We start from the raw sequence: 20,345 nt of genomic DNA on the forward strand, positions 1-20,345 counted from the left end.
CTCATGGCCAGCAACCTTCCCCACACCACCTTGTGGTCCTTCATCAATGGCTGACAGGAATGGAAGTATGAAAATCCAGCTCTTTTGTTGACTTGTGTTGGAATAAGGCATAATTCATACTCCTGGGTTCCCAGGCAGTATTAGATTGAAGCTACCCTTGGAAAAATTCTGCTTAAAGTCACCTCTTCATCCTCTTCCCTATGACTTTTCATTTCCATCATTCCCTAATGGCTTTCTCACTTTCCTAATAATTTTCAACTACTTCTTCATCTCCTTGTCTGCTTCCAGGGAATCTAAGCTAAGACAGCTGTCAAAAACTCATTCAATTGTTTGACCATTGCTGCTTTTTGATTTTGTGATAAATGATCAATTTGACTTTCACTGAAACGAAAAGGAGGGTTAATAATGTACAACTTCATCTTCTATCAACATAAATGCAGCCAACTGAAAGATGAAGTAAGGAAGGAATTTTAACTCTACCAACAAAAAGAAAATTTCAGTCATCAATCTTTGACTTATTTTTTAGAAAGGGCATTCAGGTGGTGTTTTTGAGTTCACACAACTGTAACATTCTTTTGAAAACTGAACTAAAAAGGAAAGGGAAGTAGGATAGCAATAGTGTGCTGAGAATGAATAGATTAGGAAAGACATGAGAAATTTATGGGTCAGGATGATAATGATAATTAGTAAAGAGGAAAAAACTGAGACATCATTAAAAAAGATGTGTGTGTGATGGGGGGGATTAGTGGATTGTTAACCCTGGCGAAATGGGAGGGAACAGGATAAAGAGCAAAGATAATGGACTGGAGGTTGAATGATCACAAAGAAAAAGCTCAAGTGGGAAAAAAAGGGAGATGGGGTGGAGGAGCTGGACAAGCCTGCATTCAGTGGTTCCAGACATCACTGCCTGGCAAGTAGTCTTCACTACTGCTTGATTTCACCTTGCAAAGGGTCATACATACTCAGAAATAATCTCAAAATTGGCTTCAGATGGACAGATGGAGCATCTCCTCATTAAGGGAATTTCTAATTTGAAATAATTTTATTTTAGTGTTTAAAAAAAATCTTCTAGAACACAAAATAATTCTCTTTTCCAACATTCAAGAAAAAAAAAGTATTAGCTGCAAGATTCCAGCATATAAATAAAAGACAACTACTAGAAAGGTTGTCAAGGAGTATCTGGCACAAGAGCTGGAATGCCACCTGTCTGACATCAGGGTACTTATCTTGATAAAGCCGTGTGTATTTTTATCAATAGTATGCAGAATAAGAGCAGGTTATCATAAAAATACAGCTTCAGGTCCCTGGTCGGCTGGTGTCAGGCCATGGGTCAGTGCGTGGGCGCCACGAGTCCTCCCCAGGTGCACCTGCTCGGCCCGCAGCGGCGGCGGAGTCCACGGGGGTCGGGAAGGCAGCGCCCGAGGGGTGCGTGGGGGCTTAGCCCGGCGGTATATCCCCCAGGCCTTACATGCCCCCTGAGCACAACCTGGCGCGCGCACACACACACACACACACACACACACGGACACGGCAGCGGAGGTTTTTAAAGCCCGTGCACTTTCCCGCATTCTGCGGACGCCCCACCGCATCGCGAGGCTCCCCCCTGCAGCCGTTGGGCGCAGAGGACAACCATCAGGCTCCGAACTTGAGCCGCTGGCTCTACTGCCTAATCAGCGCCATCTTTTTATTTGAACCATGTTTGTCCTGGGAATTTTGATGGCATTTGGGATGTAACAAAAAAGGTGGGAAAGTAAAAAAAAATACAGCCTGAAAAAGCAAAAAAAAAGTGTTTCTTTTATGAAGAAAAGGCCAAAAGGTAAAATGTTATTAAATCTGGAAAACCTTCTCCAAAGCAAAGATGCATTAGACTCCAAGTACAAGAACTAAGATAACTTCTTATGATCCTTGGGACCAGATGACCAAGACTGTAGGTCACCTCTTTCAAGTGTTTATTGAAAATGCAAAACGAACAAGTTGAAGTTTACAGATGCATTCATCACCAGAAATTGACCATACATCAGTAAGTTTGATAAGGTTAGTATGAGATTTCCTATTTTAAGAAGGGACAGCATTTAAGCCCCCCAAAACCTGTGCAAAATGCATAAATATGTATTTTTATTTGTAGAAGGAAGAACAATGATTAAATATAACCTCTGTTCTTATGGAGATCAATCTTTAAAAAGAGATTTAACAAAGGTCCTTAGACATCTCAGGTGAAAGGCATTTAATCTCATGGTAAAAAAAAAATAATGGGCATATGTAAGAACAAAATGTAAAATAATTTATACCTTTCAAAAATGACCAAGAAATAATAGTAAACAGTATGGTGCAAAGAGGGATAGCAGTGTTAGTACTTTTTTTAAAAATCCTCCTACTATTATTCTAATTCTAAGCACCCATTTTTCATATATCTGAAATATTAACAATTTGTCAACACATTAACAATTTGCAAGCTTTTAGTTCCTCTACTCAATCACTTTTACTACTAATAACTTCTCTCCAGACTGATGAAAACTACTAATGGAATGATGAATGGAAACACTAATTCTTAATAGTTACATTATCTAATTCTTAAAAAAAAAAACTATTGATTTACATAGTCTTTGACATCCTTTTGAAAGAAATCGCTAAGATTATTAAAAACACCTAAATCATGGGAGAGAAAATATTAGGAAGAAGTGATATATGTGTATATATACACCAGTTATGACTTTATCAACTCCAGGTATGAAACAACAATCTGGAGATCAAGGTTAATTGTTTTTTCTTGGGGTCAAAATCATCTCTAAATTCCATAATAGAAAGGGTAATAATTTTGCCGATCCAAATGTTACCAAACCACCTCCCCTATGCCCCACCCATTTTCTTCCAACTTTATCAGTTAATGTGTGATTTTAAGTGCTGAACTTTCATCATTGGTAGTAATATCAGCAATGGATATAAATGGATTCGGTGAAGAATTCCCAGGGTATTTGACTTAAAAAGAAAATTTGTACTGTAGGTATTAAAATACATCATATCACTGTGCATGCAAGGCTTTTCCATCTCAAAGGCAAATGGATAAAGTTGAATTAGAAGTATTTTTCACTAACTATGGAAAATGATTATAAATGCTGTCTAAATATGAGAGAATTGTTACATTAGAGAAATGCTCAGAAAAAGCCAAAGTATCAAGAATTGAAGATTATTACACTTCGGTAAAAATCTAAGAGTTACATTGTCTCAGCTCTTAGAAATAATTTTAAAAAGGACCCTGGACAGTGTGGTATGGGCTAACAAACAGTTTATTTTAAGCTTTATGAAACAACAGGGATTTGCAAGCCTTAATAATCTCCCAACCATAACCATAAAAAACCTCTTTGGACTCCACCAAATAGAAAACAAACAATAATGAGTTGCTAGGATGACAGGATCTTTATTTATTATGTCGGCACAGAAAAAGAAATATGTGCTTGGGGTATTTGGTTTAATCACAAAAGTGGGGCAGCAAGTGCTCAGTTTCTGCATCATTTCTACAACCAATTTAATAAATGTGAAGGACAGCTCTTTTGTCTTTTTGTCTTATAAATCATTCCTTTCTTCTGGTATCTGCTGGTATCTATTCTAACAATAGCAGGGTCTTCCAAACACTAGAGTACACAAAAATTTGGGAAATAAAGAGATTAATAAGGGAAAAAATACTAATGAAAAAATCAATAAGATGAAATATTTATTTTATCCCTACTTTTAAGACAGTATTTATGAAATTATTATATACTCATAAAGGTGTTGTATAATTTCAAAACACACCAAATAATTAGAACTCATAGTTTAGCTGGAAAGAAAATAAATGTTGTCAATAAATATTTTGTAGGAAAAAAAATGAATGAATAAGTAAAACACTACTTCTGTCTAAAGGGTACTATAAAATAGAAAAATAAGAACCTATGGAGTTAGTAAAGATAATACCTCTGAGGCTGGATAAAGACAAAGAATTCTATGCTTAGATACAACTTACAGAAACTGCACAACATCAACAACAAATAACAGATCGAAAAGACAGGTGAAAGAAAATACAGATTACCTACAAAGCAGTGATAATTACGCTAACTGTAGATTCTTAACAGCAACAATGGAAGAGACAGTGGAATGATAGCTTTAAAGTGTTGTGAGAAAAATAACAACTTAGAATTATATACCTAAGAACTCAAGTGAAATAAAAACATGCACAAATAACAATAAATGGAATCGTTTACTAGCCACAGATCTCACTAGAAGGAAATTATTCTAGAAGTACTATTATATGGAAGAAACTGTGAACAAATAAAATAGTAAATATGTATACAAATCTAAGAAAAATTTATAAAACAATAACAACAATATAAGATCTGTAACCTTTGTATAGAGCAAAAATATTAGATGGTGATAGCTTTTTACTTGAGGATAAGAGAAGGTGATCCAAGTTAACACTTTAAGGTCTTAGTATGTCTGATCAGATTAGGATACCCTTTAAACTTATATATTGTTAAGTAAAACATGCATAGCAAAAGGTCAAGGAACCCATGAAAAGAATAGAAATAGAGTTAAAATGTCTATACACAAATGTAAGACAAATTAAATAAAAACTTCATTCACTGATTTGATCAGTGAGTGGAAAAGTATTTGCAAGCCCCCTTTGGGGAATGGTGAGAGTGGGGAGAAATTCAACTTCCCCAAGTTGAATTCCTGATACTCTCACAAGCAGTGTGGACAACCAAAGCTATAGGCTGAGCCCCCAGCCTTGGGGTTTGTTCACATGAAACTTAACCTCACAAAGGATAGGTCAAGTCTACTTAAAATTTAGGCCTAAGAGTCACCCCCAAGGGAGCCTCTTTTGTTGCTCAGATGTGGCCCCTCTCTCCAGTCAACATGACGAGCAGTCTCACCACCCTACCCCCCTCTACGTGGGACATGACTCCCAGGGGTGTGGATCTTCCTGGCAACGTGGGACAGAGATCCTGCAATGAGCTGAGACTCAGCATCACGGGACTGAGAAAAACCCTAGAATGAGCTGAGAATTAACATCAAGAGACTGAGAGAACCTTCTCGACCAAAGGGGGAAGAGTAAAATGAGGCAAAGTGTCAATGGCTGAGAGATTCCAAACAGAAGTCGAGAGGTTATCCTGGAGGTTATTCTTACGCATTAAGTAGATATCACCTTGTTGTTCAAGATGTAGTGGAGAGGCTGGAGGGAACTGCCTGAAAATGTAGTGCTGTGTTCCAGTAGCCATGTTTCTTGATGATGATTGAACAATGATATAGCTTTCACAATGAGAGTCTGTGAATGTGAAAACCTTATGTCTGATGCTCCTTTTAGCTACTATATCAACAGAAGAGTAGAACATATGGAATAAAAATAAATAATAGGGGGAACAAATGTTAAAATAAATTCAGTTTGAAATGCTAGTGGTAAATGAAAGCGAGGGGTAAGGGGTATGGTATGTATAGTCTTTTTTTCTCTATTATCATTTTATTTCTTTTTCGGTTGTCTTTTTATTTTTTTCTAAATCAATGCAAATGTACTAAGAAATTATGAATATGCAACTATGTGATGATATTAAGAATTACTGACTGTATATGTAGAATAGAATGATATCTAAATGTTTTATTTGTTAATTCTTTTAATTAATAAAAAAGTTAAAAAAAACTTCACTAAAAAAAGAAACAAAAGGAGCAAAGCACAGAAAAAGTGAGAAAAAACAAAATCAAAAAGCAACACTGTTCAAACAAGTTCAAACAAATGTATTAGTAATCACAATAATGACAAAAGACCTGAATAAAACTTTTAAAAGAAATTAATTCTCAAGTGGATGAAGAACTTAAATAGAAGATTCACACAATATAGTACTACTTTTAGAATCTGCTTAACATTTTCCCATTATAAAATTTAAATATCTTTTTCATTCCTTCCAAACTCAGATAAATGGTCTATCTGCCTAATATGATAAAATGGTAAAAGAAAAATAAAACGTTTATATGTTAATGCTGCTATATACCAAAAGAATTGAAAGCTGGGACTTGAACAGATAGAGCAGTATTATTCACAGTTGCCAAAACATGGAAGAAACCCAGGCATCCATGACCTGATGACCGGATAAACGAAATGTGGTATATGCATACGATGGAATATTATCCAGCTGTAAAAAGGAATAGAGTTCAGATGCATGTGACAACATGGATGAACCTTGAAGATATATCATGTTGAGTGAAATAAGCCAGACACCAAAGGACAAATGTTGTATGATCTCACTAATACAAGTGCAATAGCTTTAGACAATGAAATGCAAAAGGAATTACATAAGTGATAAATGAAAAATATGCTCCCAGGAGCCAATTTAGAAAAAAATATCTAGGTCATATTTTGAGATCAAGGATCACTATTTCCAATGTTCCCTGAAATAATCACACTTGTGCAAACCCCAAAACCTATAGGTAAGTGTGTATTTTATTTCACTTTTGCAGAGTAGGACATTAATCTTGAAAAAGACTATGGGTTTTCATTTTCCAAGAAGATAACTCAATAAAGGAAAAACGGAAATTGACAGCAGTCTGGTTTTTTAAAGAGAATGTAGAATATAAATATATTGACTTTAATAGATTTTTTTCAAAACACTTTAATCAACACAATGAGTAAGAACTCTTTAAAGAACAATAAATAAGTAAATGGTATATTTGTATGTATGTGTGTGTACACATATAATACTGGATCAAGAATTTTTATGTCATAAATTTATATACAGCAATCAGATAATGTGGTCTGCCCATCTTCTCAAGTATTTAAGAATTGAAAATAATAATAATAATACTGACCTGTCTCCATTTTCAAATGATTAAAATGAATTATTCTATTTTACACTATTATATACTTTCTATTATTGTAATGAATGCATGATGACTTACTTCATCCTTTCTAAGGAAATGGAAACCATTAGATAGCAAAACCCCATCTTGTACAACTTTAGTCTTACTCTTAAATGCCATGCAGGTCTTCTTTGATCCTTCTGAAAAGCCCAGCTCTTTTCCCTCTTCGGGGTATTTACACAGGCTTTTCTACCAGATCTTTACCAGATTAAATAACTCCTAAGTATCCATCAGATCTTTAGTGAACATTACTTCTCCAATGAGACTCTACCAGCATACTCATTCTAAAGCAGGTTGCTGACTCTTTTGTTTTCTATAATAACATAATATTCCTTTCCTTCATACCTGTTACCAACTTAGTGTGTTTATTTGTTTAATATCTGTATTCTCCAAAACAGCCTAAGCCCTATGAGGGTAAATATTCATGTCTTATTTTATTTACCAAGAGCTACATATATGTTAGGGACATAGTAAATAGTTATTGTCTGACTGAGTGAATGAATGATGACTGAAGAGCTGCAGTAAAATATAGTAAACCAGAGAACTACAATCTCCATTAAAAAAATTCTCTAAGCATAAGCATTTTGAAAATAAAGGAAACACTCCTCTGAGAATTTCTCAAGGAATATATGATACAACTTTCAAGTATAATATTTTTTCTATAAAGAATACTGCCAAATTCAGTGTGCTATCTAGGAGGTCAATCTGAATTTTAAGACAATTCCAATTGGAAAACAGGAAAGGAGCTCTCAAAAATGAAAATCTCTACTAAATAAAATTATTTTCATACACAAAATTCAATATCACATATGATGCAAAAGAAATACTCAATAAATATGTACTAAATGAATAAATAGCTAGTATTTCTACAGCTAATTTTTCCACAACTGCATAAGTATAGCAGACAAGTAACATAAATTTATATATAACACTTAAACAAAATTAAACTTCTTAAGAACTTCAGGGAAAAGTGAAGATAAAGATTTTATGCCATTACATTTATATCTATAATGCTAGAAGCAACTTAGAATGTGTGAAACAACGAATTTTCAGTCTAAGAATTTACAAACACCAATAAAAACAGCCAAGAAATCCTACAGAAATGCATGTATATATCCTTATTAATGCACTGTATTGACTTATTTGGAGGAAAACAATTTTTAAGTACACCACTTAATGATACGCGAGCTCAAAGCCACCACTCGAAAAGAGCTAAGCCCAGTTTTAAGGCAACACATTCACCAAAGATGAAATGGGAAGGTGTGTCCTGAATCTGGCCAGATCTATCTCTTGAAATTTCAATTTCCCAAATTAATACTTTCTTTGTTATTGCTGATCCATTTTGAATTGGACTTTCTAACTCTTGAAAGGAAAGAGAACTGACCAACAGAATTACTAAGGCGTTCTGATAACCGTTCTTCCCCTCAATAACTGTTCCTCCATTTTATCCCATCAATGCTTTCAGAATGACAGTCTGAAATGAAATGTATCAGGTCACTTATTCTATGGTTTCTCATTGCATACAGGATAAAAGTTAAACTCGATAACTAATCTCTGCTACCTTTACTTTCCTACCTGCCAATTCTAATTCATAAACCCTGTAAGCCAATAATTCTCACCAGTTACTGTTCTCTCTGCTTGGAATTCCCTTCTTAAAGAGTCTACTTCTCTGGGAAGGATTTTCTTTATTCATCAGACTGTAAAATGTTGCCAATCTAGGCTTCCAAAGCAGCCTGCTTAGACTCCATATTAGACAAATCTCACTGTATTGCAACTTCTGTTTTGCATCACACTGCCATACCATCACCACCACTAGCCCATAATCTGCTTGGGGTCAGGATCTGTTTCTCTCATTTCCATATTCCCACTGAAAACACTAAATCAGACACGTCATAGGTATTCAATAAATGGTTGCTGAATGAATAAATGTCTCCTGAGTGAATGTAAATTGTAATGATATAAATTACATTCAGTGAATGAAAGCTAACCACTTTTTAAAATATGTTAGTCCTATATAAATGATTAATATATATACATGCCCTAATATTTAAAATTATAGTTTATTAGTCTTAAAAGTTTTGTGATCGATTATTCTGCTATTTTGTATATAAAAAGAGACTGTGATCTGCATTTTAAAAATTGCCAAATCTGACTCAATGAAATAAACATCTTTGACTGCCCTTTGTATTGTCAGGCTCAAGATACTCTCTAATATTTAAATGAAAGTCAAAATCTGGGGAACTAGCCAAATGGAGACAATGGCATTTGACCAGTTAACTACATGATCATTTCATTGAGATGATTTCTAAAATTTAATAAATAAAAAAAAGACAAGCATAAGATTAAAAGCTATTCAAAATTTGACTAAGTAAAGCAAAATTCATTAATTAATTTATTCAGGGGGTAACAAGTAATAAAAAAATTACTAGTTTTTAAATTGTGAGTTTCAAATTTGAGAAGGAAAGATAAATAAAGGAATATTTATTTGACTGCTGTCAGCTCAGCATTTATTGGCATTTAGTTTCACCATCAATATGTGAACTTCAGAACAGTAGACAATTCTTCTGAAACAATATTCAAATTATACAAAGTAGTTTTAAAAACCACCAAAAAAAAACACAAAAAAAACAAAAAACCTAACCACCAATAATCTAATTTCTATAACTCAACATAAAGTGTATTAATGGAAGTCCCAATGTAAAAGTTAAGAAATTCAAAATATAGAATATAATTTCTATGCACCCATTGCTCCATAGCCAGTTTGCCATTGCCATTTTGAAAATTAAATGTTACATTTATTCCAAAGCTAAAATTTCTCCCCATAGAAAGAAATTATTTGGGGAAAAATACTAAGAAAAATTAACAGCTGGTAACTGTAAGTGATGTAGTACAGGGGTCATTTTAATATAATTAGTGCTATAAATTTCCTTCTAAGTCCTGTTTTTGCTACATCCCACAAACCTTGATGTGTTTCATATTCCATGCTACGGTTGTGAGTAAATATTGATTTCCCCTGAAATTACCTCCTTCATTTATACTCCTCACACATGTACTTTATTATGTATACCATACATGATAATCTTAACCTCAAATGCTAGTATTCCATCTTCTAGGAACTAATCTCAATGAGGTCTAATTTATGCAAATTAACACTGTACCATGTGAATTTCTACAAACTTTTAACAAAATTTGAATCTAATATTCTCACACTTAGTGACAAATCAAAAGGAAAATATGAAAGAATCATCAACACCTCCTTGGATTAATCCACCAAATTTACCAAAATCTCAAAAACAAAAGTAATACTTTCTCTTAAAGCAGGGTTCTTAAATTAGACCAGGTTTATTATGACAACAAAGTCATGATACAGATATCAACCTAAGACAAATTCTTTTTGTAATCTCTTTATCTCTGATGATTATTGTGTGAAACCCAGAAAACTTAATCTTCTCCCACATTCTCAACTGCTTATTTTTCACTGCCAAGTCCCATCAACTTGGCAAGTAAATGGGAGTAGTAATCACCGTGGAAAATGTAGAGTAAAAAAATGAGCCAAATTAACTGATTTTGTTTCTGTAGTCTATTTAATCTGTACAATAAGACTAAGTGTTCTTACTAAATGTAATTAAGTGATATTTTGTAATTTCTGCTTATGAAAAGCAGTCTTGTCTTTAATAAAACACCCTTTGTCCTCAAGGAAGAGTGGTAGAAATAGTTCTAAGGTAACAGACTCAAATTCCCATCCTATTTTCACAGTAATAAATGTTTTGAACAAATTTACTCAATACAATCAAAATTCAATTTGAACAAAGTTTTGGTAGTATCTTTTAAGGAAACAAAGTGCATCAGAGTAACATAGAATGTTTCCTTAACGATACCCACTTACTGTTATTTCTTCCAGTCAAAAATAAATGTCACACTAGGTCGTAATGAATGACTGCATTTTAGCAGTACTTAAACATCATTCCTTTAAATCCATCCTTCAAGCAAGAGTAATTTAATAACTTGATTTATTTAAGTCTGTGATTTAATTCAGACATATAATATAGCCATGGTTTGCAAAGCATTTTATACATTAAAAAAAGGCTGACTTTATTTGTGTTACAGATGTTTACAACATAGCCAATTGTTAAGGAAGAAAGGGAAATTGCAGTTAGTTATTAGATACAGATTCACACCTGTTGTCTGTTATGTTTCAAACCCCCTAGATGTGAGATTTAGTCAAGGTAAATGAAAATGAAGCAGAACAGCTGCAAAAAATGGTTTTGTTCTGATATAGTAATTAAAAGGGAAAACTCTGAAACATGTTGTATCTATGACAATCCCATTATTTCATGTCTGAGACAGATCCATTTTCTTTTAACAGATTTGTGTTGCTGTCAAAACTGTTATAAAGGCTGGTACTCTTAGGTCTCGGCTATCAACCTAATTTATATTGGTAGTCTTTCCAATTACATTTGCTAAATTTTTCTGTGAAGCATTCTGGTCTGATGTCAGAAAAATTAACATTATCATTCTCATGCCAACTGCCATACTCAACTCTCTGCCACACTGCACTGTTTATCAACATCACCTAGTTAGGTTATATGGCTAAGAAAGACTGAGTTGCTATAAATACTGAATGTTTTAAAATACAAACCAAAAGGCACCTAAACTGCATGTGGTTCAAGAATAATAAATGAGCTTATTGAACAAAGGTAAAGCTTACTGTGCATTACCACATTCTTCATTATAAACCTTATGGGAATATCTTTTGTTTTAATATTTGAATTATGCAAATATGTAAAAGTTATTTTATGAAACTATTAATTTAATATAATCTTGGATATTATCAAGATTATATCCATATAAAACATCTGTAAATATACTCCAAGTCATTATTGGTGTGCTTATTTAATACAATAATCCAAAGTTTAAAATAAACCTTTGCAGAAAAAGAATCACTCTAAAAACAGATCAAGGGTGGCCCACGGTGGCTCAGCAGGTAGAGTTCTTGCCTGCCATGCTGGACACCCAAGTTTGATTCCTGGTGCCTTCCCATGCAAAAAAAAAAAAAAAAAAATTAAAAAGAGCTTGACCACTATTTCCTATTATATATCAAATTGAAAATATGATTTGCTTTATAAAAAAGTTCATTCATATACAAGACAGGAAGCAACAGACAGATGAAAATATGCAAGTTTTGGAACTAGATTGATTTAAATATGAATTAAAATTCTACAATTTACTAGTTGTGTGATTTGGGGGCAAATTAGTTAACAACTTTGTTAGATTTCTCATCTATAGAAATAGGAGATATTATTTACTCTAAACTAAAATTAACATGTCAAGCATTTATCAGGAAAAAATAGGTTTAAAATATTAATACTAATTTGTCCTAGTTGGCAAGGACAAACCTGTACATGGAATGATTCTTACCAATATAATATAACTGACCACAGCAACACTGAATCAATGAGACAAAGTGGTACTTGTTAACTACCCAGGGTCTAGCCTCATGTATGCTATATTTTAACTTTTATCTTTAGACATTGTAAAAGAACCAGAATTTAGTATTACTGCATTTAACCTAATTGTAGGTTTATACAGAAAACTGCAAATATAATTAATGTGGCTTAGGAGAAACTGATCACCCAGAACAAGGTTTATCTTCCACTTTAGATAAGAGCTGTTATTTTGGCAGTCAAAGTATTGCCCTGGCCATCATTGGCACATAACCTACAGAGGAGAAAAATATTAAATTTTCTATACCTCAAAATGATTTATGAAACTGGATAACTTGAAATAAAATGAAATAAATACACTTTAATGGAGGAGAAAACATGTTTGTAGTCAACGAAAAGAGATTTTCAGGTACTGCTTAAGTATTCACAGCCTCTAGCAAAAACATGTTAAAATTTAAAACATCCTAATATTACATATGAAAAATCTGATTCACCTGACACAACCATGAAAATGCCTTTATCCAATCTATGAAATAGGTTTTCTATCCTGATCATGAAGAATTATTCACCGAGAGGGTTGTGCATCATAGAATTGAATTTTTTTAATGGAGACTAAAAAGAAAAGTAGTAACTCAGAAAATAGAATATTCCTTTCTCTTATATAAACTTTTTTCTCTATTCACTTTGGGGAAACAGAGACAGCAACAACAGAGCAAAACAAGGACAGGGGTGCATTGCTTGGTGATCACCCAGTTAAACAGTAAATCAGTCCTTTAAGACTCCGTGATTTTAACGCACAGCTGAAGTTTATCCGTGAGGAGGGAATCCAATCTCTTCCTAGATTATTTATGACAAAGCACTCCTAACTGAAGTCCAATTTGTTTCTGGAATTGCAGTCATTCCCTCTCAACTAAACAATAAATGAATCTGCATTTTGTAGCTCCAACTCGAGAGCATAAAAGAAAGAACAAAAGAGAACTGCATCATAGTACTTCACAATCCCAGGGCCCAATTAAAGAACAGTGGAAAAAGCAGTTTCTGGAGTGGTGAAAATCCCAAAGGGCTACAAAGCATAATTCCTTAACCTGAACTGCCTATGTACTTTGTGAATCAGCTGTACTTCATCTACTGAGCCATTCGTATCACACAAATGAGCTCGCTGGAGGTTTTCTTCCAGTCCTCCTTCCGAAGGCCTCCAGCATCCCTGAATTGCTGGACGTGCCAGATGAACACTCTGAATGTTCCCTCAACTCAACCAAATCTTATAACACAATTAGATCATGACCAGTGATTAAAAGGCCAAATTTTGGAGACTAAAAACAGGAATATTGTAGACGTTTTCTACAGGGGAAAGAGAAATAAAGTTTTAAATATTTGTCAATTAATTAAGTTTTGGACTCTCAAATACAACTATCTTTCATTATGATGCAATTATTTATAAACAATCTATTATTTGGTGTTTTATAACTTGTATTTAAAAATAATTTGTTTTTCTCGCCTGCCATGCAGGAGACCCGGGTTTGATTCCCGGCATCATATCCCAAACAAACAAACAAATGAAAAACAAACAAATAAAAAAAAATCAGCAAATGGTGCTGCAATAAGGGAACACTTACATGGAAAAAGAAAGAAATGTGACCCCTCCCATACAGCATACAAAATAATAATAATAATTTGTTATATTTACTAAGCTGCATAGTCTTAGGGAAGAAAAAAGGAGAGCTTACATTATTTTTGTGTGTCATATAACAAGTCCCCTTTTGTGCACTTTTCCTGTGGCCCAAATGTCTGAAGGTGAACAATACTAAAAGAACGGCTTCATTCTTTTTACCCCAAGTAAACAGTACATATATGTCTTCAAAAGAAACAACAGGGATTTTTATAAACATGGCATGATGTGCCTTATTCACTGGTTATCTGATCCTTTCAGAAATATTTATTATGCAGAATCTAAACTATGTATTTATTATATGATGAATTATGAAGTATTTATTATGCAGAAAGTGTTCTCTATCATTAATGGTTCTTCACTGAATTTTTTTTTTCCACATGGGCAGGCACCGGGAATCGAACCCAGGTCCTCTGGCGTGGCAGGCAAGCATTCTTGCCTGCTGAGCCACTGTGGCCCACTCCTTCACTGCAATTTTTATAGAATTAAATGCTATGGTGTAACTGAAGCACACTAACAGGAATACACACAGTCCTAATAAATTCCCAAGTTGTTAAAGCTGATATTCTTGAATGGATTAGTAATTCCCACAACAATAATCGGACATGAAGTGATTCATGAACTGGATTGGAATTCTATATGACAGGAAAGTCATATGCTTTAGAGAAGTAAAAGGTTCAACACCATACTTCCTTCTTGTAGCTATTTTAACTAAGTATTTTCAAACTTCTAAGAATATAAATAGCCATTTGGGGGGACAGTAATATTTCTCTTCAATTTCCACCTTATAACTAAAATCACTGTACCACTCTGCTTGCTGCCTCTTTTCTTCATGAATTTCATTCCCAAATTCAAGAACTTGTCTCAAAGCCTATCTAGTAATCTCTCTCCTAATGGAACACTGTCATATCTGTGAAACCTGTGACATGAATAGCAAAGATAAACAGAATTTGATTTAACCAAGTGAAAGGAAACAACTTCTCAAAAACCTACCAATTATTCCTTCCTAAATTAGGTCATTCAGGAATACAAAGAAGGATGCTCCTTTCTATTTTAAACCCATATGCAAGATTCTTTCTTTTGGGCATGACTTCAAATGAAGCAACAGTACCTTACACTGATGGCAACTAGGAAGCTGGCATCATCAACCAACAAGTGCAAACAAATATGAAGTGTGTGTGAGTGTGTTTGCACATATACAAGAATCTTTATGTGTGCTTTGGGGCTATCTACTAAAAATATCCCAATGGAAAATATTCTGAAAAGGGTAGAATAAACTCAGACCTGGAAAATGGGTTCCACAAGATGGAAATTATTATGTCAAAGGAGCAAACACCCTAAATATTGTCATAAGTATATTTCAAATAGCTATCACAGAATTTGAAAAAAGAAATTCTAGTAGACATGAGCAATTTGGAAAAGGGGAAGGGACAGGGAGTAATTTGGGATGGAAGTCAAGAAAGGAAAAAATTACTAGCCCCCATCGAATAATACATGGCACCAATACTGCGTTAGGCTTGAAGTCAACACTAAATTTGCTTAACATCTAAATTCTATATGTGAGAACCCACAAAGTATATAGTTAAGATTAGCAATATTGGCACAATATGCAGATAATTATTCCGAGATTAGTTTTGATATTGTTTCAGATACATAAACTTGTATTTTTTTTTTAAATCTTGAGCATTAGAAAATGGTTTCTTCTATTGCATATTCTGAAATCTTAGTGCTTGCTAGACACAGCATTTACAAAGTTACCATTGACATGAAATTACCCACAAGAAATAAATTTGGTTTGTGTCTACATTACATGCTTTTTAAAATTAAAAATGATACGAATTATAAAATATTATTAATATTTCCTGGGCTTCCTCTAATTGCTCCAAAGATTTGCAATTCTTTTTCAAAAGTAGAAAATAAGGTAACAAAGAGGATATGGAAGGTAAGACTGGTAATCTAATAAAACTTTATCGTGATAAATGTTTCACCTAAAGTATTTATGGGGTGGGGGATACAAATAAAATCAATTATTTCCCCTAATGTAAACTACCTAAAGTTCAACACTATGAGAAAATCATGACATGCAAAGAACACCAAAGAATGTAACAGCCATTTACTGAGTGAGCGCTCACAGGCACAATGACCTGTTAAGATTGCAGGAGCAGGTATACCTGCCAAGTCTCAAGGACCTCACTGTGGGTGGGGTGGGTGTGCCTCAGAAGAGTAAGCTTTAGGAAGGGCCCTCCAGACAGGGGGAGGAGAATGTGCCAGAACGACTAGGGTTGGGAAGCACCCAAGGCGGGAGACAAGGGAAGATGCAAATGCAAACATGCAAATGTTCAAAGGTGAGAGAAAGTTAGATATGATTCTGTAATCCTAGGGACTGGCAGAAAACAAAGCTCTGAGAGAAAGTTCAGGTCAAGGTTATATAAGCAACATCAGAGCTCAGAGGATGGAATCCCTGGAAGGGTTTTTATGAGGGGAGAAAGATCATATGAACTAACTGGGGCTAGAGTTTGTTATCTAAGAATCACAAAATATGTATCAATGTGTATTAAGGATCTTAAAAACCTGCTACATTCAAGCTTTACCTGAAATCAGATAATTATCAAGGCCAAAGTTCACATGTCTGATGCTCTCAAAAGTCAGACAAATAATAGAAACAAGAAAATAAGCTTAGTAGAGACCATTAGTAAACTGACAAGGGCACTGATATAAGTCCCAGTAAGCCACCGACAGGCAGAGATGTGGGTGCAATGCTGTCTGATCTAATGTGTAAAGAAAATCAAGATTCTTGGATGAAATACACTGATTTCTAAACCCCAACAGCTAAATCAGTGTTTTTCAAAACACTGAAGTACTGAATAAAATACTTGCAGAAAATGTCTAACTTCAGGCACACAGGTTGCAAGGCCATTTAAAATGAATAGACTAATGCATAGAATTCATGCATCAAGTTACCTCTGATTTAAGTTAGGTATCCCTTTACCCCATCCCATCCCCCAGGTAAATACCCTTTTGGAAGAGATTTCTGAATGATAAAGGCTTTTAAAACATTGCTTTGGTGGCTATAAATGGTAGAGAAAAGCAAGTGAATTAGTTCTTATTTGGCAGAAATTGTTTACACTTGTTTTATGGCTTATCTAAAGAAAAGTGGTTGGTGCTAAGGCATTCTGGAAGGGTCCTAAAAGTCTTAGAATATATGCAAATTTGCAAAGCGGAAGTTTACAAATATAGGCCATAATAAATACAGAATATTTTTTTTTCATCCATCTCTGATCTAGTAACAAACACAAGAAGGCTATTTCATAGATGAAAAACGCCTCTGGATTCAGGACATACTTACCATTGCAGTCAAAGTGCTGTTTTTAATCCTCAAGAAGAGACATCAGCATAGCTAATATCTAGTTTATTGGATAACTGCTGCCCCAAAAGTACTAACATTTTATAAGCCAAAAAAAATCAAGTTGCAAACAAATGTGCATCTAACTTATATATTTTCCTTCTAGAAAGAAATCTTTAGCTCTTTATCGATGCTAATTTTTACATAGTACACATATATGTAATTATCAAATGTAATTCAATTAACATTCAGCTTTTAAATATCTATGTTTCCAAAGTCAGATATAATAACTCTTTACATTTTAATCTGTATTCCAAGTTACTCTATCAAATAGCTGTGGACTAATGAGACCCACAGTTCTGTAGCAATTCTATCTGTATTGCCAACCATACTGCTTTTTTTTTAACGTTTCTTTCTACAATGATCAAAATGGGAACCAATACTGAGAGACTAATTTTCCTTTCAAAAAGCACTGCCAACACCATAATTAACTAACTAATAACCTCAATCATAAACCAGAATTGAATGCCATGTTTTCCAGGAGGCTGCAATGCATTCTCAAAGACATCACAAATACAGGACTAATAGACACTAAGTTTAATCAGGCTCAGAAAAGGTAAAGAATATAAAAGACAATAGATATAGGAGCCAGAACTGGAGGAACCAGGACTTGAACCTATATCTACTCATTACAAATCTCAAGCCTTACTTCACATAGAACATTTCCAGAACGCAAATAGTGCAGAGAATGTACTTTTGTAATCACTGTCCGAACCAAAATTCTTTCTTAAATTTAGAATTCAAGAAAAGCTGATCTGTCTATATAGTCTTCTTCTAACCAGAGAATAACTCCCCTATGCTAGGAGCAAATTCTACATTCTATTGTTCATAATCACAAGTACCCAGGAAATGTCTAGAAACAACAGATTGCTTTTGATATTTTTGTCTATTTTTCAGAGACATTAAATAATATTTAACATTCTAAACTCTCCCCATTTATAAGAATAAACCATGAAAAATTCTCTCTCCCAAAATGAAACTGAAACATAGACATTTATAAATTGTGTGTTGTTTCTTAGAAGAATTAGACTCTTTATTTGAAACAAAAGGGTTTTAGTTGATTGATTTAGATCTTATTCTAGCAAGCTCAAAAAAAAAAGTTTTTTCCTTACTTTAACTATAAGCTATTCAGTTTTAATACAAAAACATTTATTTAATAAAGGTACATAGCTTAAAATGGCATATATCAATTTAAAAATGTAGTTTGCTTCTAAACCAAGCAAATAATGTTTCTCATCTGAAGCTGATGCATGTGAATGATATTTTTGAATCTGAAAAATAATGTTTTTTACAAAGACCACTTTCATAATCAAGATGTGGAAAAGAAACTAACATTCTCGACACTAAAGTAGTTATAAGTGACACATTCTCGTTCACTATATAACATGGTACACATTGTTTTCTTCTCCAAATTCAGTTTGGAAAGCAATTGTAAATGAATAGAAAACACATTTTAAAAATCCCACTGAAGGAAAATTAGGATAGTAATCCATTCCCCAAATTTACAAATAAACTTTTGCATTTTTAAAAGATTCTTGCAGCTTCTCGTTCTCACCACAGATGTTCACTAGATGTCCAATTTCATAGAAGGACAATGCTGCCTAGAGTGAAAAGTTCTTTCTGAGTAAAAGTGCTTCACAGTATCTCACAAGATAAGGATAAGTATCCTAAAATGATCCAACTTGGCTCTTTAATAATACAACTTTCTGCCTTGAATCACCACATTAAATTGTCATAATCTGTGAGTTCGCACCTTCTGAGAAGGAAGGTTTCAAAATGCCTGAACTGTGAGGTTAGTGGGCTGACTCTAAAACGAGGAAAACACAGTGACAAGGAGCAGTTTCAGGTACTTAACTAAAAACTATCTGGGTAAATTTGTCAACTCTAGCAACCTTTCTAAAGATGAAATGAGTCCATCGTATTTTACATCTTTAATCATCTTAAACTACCTCCAATTTATAATGGTAGACTGGATTTACATAATTATATTCCATAAAAATACTAAAACATAAGTTTTTCTTTCACGGTGTTTAATAGATAATGATCTTAATATATTCTAACCAGAAATAAAGAAAATGCATTCTCAGATTCCTAAGGGAAAAATTCAACAAGACTAATTTGGTTGCAGAGTTTCATATAGAACTCATAAAAATTGCCCCAGAAAGCTGTCATTTCTCTTACAAAAAATAAAAGTAAAAAAAAAGAATAATATGAAAAAGTAGATATAATACATTAATAGGGACAGATATTCAGTTATTTTGTTTTAACTGAAAATTAGTACAAAGTCTACTATTCTGTAGGACAGATGGATTCAGGTCACCCGTTACTAAATTAAACATTTTCTGCTTTCACTGCATCTCATTAAACATGTTGTTGCAAGTTTAAATAACTCAGTGCTTTCATTTGCACAATCACCCATTTTGTTATTGTTTACAGCAACCTAATTTGGCACACAACAATTCAGGCAGCACTGGTTTCATATTACACTGAAATATTAATTTTTAATATAATTGCATTTTTTCGTCCAACAAAAGCTAGTTCATTGGGGATTTTACTTGAGTGATTCTTAAATTACTATACAAGGCAAATTCTTTGCACCTCTCTTTGCGTGACTGATTCATTTCTCTATAAATTAAAAACTCATTATGAGCTTATTTAAACTAGTTTATTTGTTTATACAACACAGCAACGATTATATTAGGTACAAAATACATCACTTGCACATCTTTGAAACACCCTTTTCCAAAGGACATATGATTCAGTAATTAAGTAAGATATGCCTTCCTAGCACAATGATGCGTAATTACCAAATGCCCCAACTTTCCAGGAAAACATAAATACTTGGAAAATCACAAAAATAACAATAACTAAGAGTTGTTCCTTTATACTTCCTTCTATCACAAATGTGAAGTAGCTATTTGGATATTTGGAGAAATAGGTGAAAGATCAA

General features: G+C 33.7%; 1 protein-coding gene and 1 long non-coding RNA gene across 21 annotated transcripts in view; one reads left to right on the forward strand and one right to left on the reverse strand.

Annotated features, from left to right (window-relative positions):
- The window catches only part of IMMP2L (inner mitochondrial membrane peptidase subunit 2), a 980,891-nt gene that overhangs the window by 656,466 nt on the left and 304,080 nt on the right, over nucleotides 1-20,345 (reverse strand). The window contains exon 4 of one of the 20 annotated variants that reach the window (XM_077168965.1): nucleotides 1,527-3,629. The exons of the other annotated variants lie outside the window; for them this stretch is intronic. Within the exon in view, the coding sequence (XP_077025080.1) occupies nucleotides 3,599-3,629 (31 nt within the window). The 3' untranslated portion in view covers nucleotides 1,527-3,598. Of the gene's footprint in view, nucleotides 1-1,526; nucleotides 3,630-20,345 lie in introns of those variants that run through there. 20 annotated transcript variants of the gene reach the window in all.
- LOC143691276 (uncharacterized) overlaps nucleotides 1,530-20,345 on the forward strand; it is a 55,046-nt gene continuing 36,230 nt past the window's right edge. Inside the window, exon 1 of the long non-coding RNA XR_013179446.1 lies at nucleotides 1,530-2,034. This is a non-coding gene — a long non-coding RNA (uncharacterized LOC143691276). The remainder of the gene's footprint in view (nucleotides 2,035-20,345) is intronic.

This window comes from Tamandua tetradactyla, chromosome 1 (genome assembly GCF_023851605.1).
Source record: "Tamandua tetradactyla isolate mTamTet1 chromosome 1, mTamTet1.pri, whole genome shotgun sequence".
NCBI lineage: Eukaryota > Metazoa > Chordata > Mammalia > Pilosa > Myrmecophagidae > Tamandua > Tamandua tetradactyla.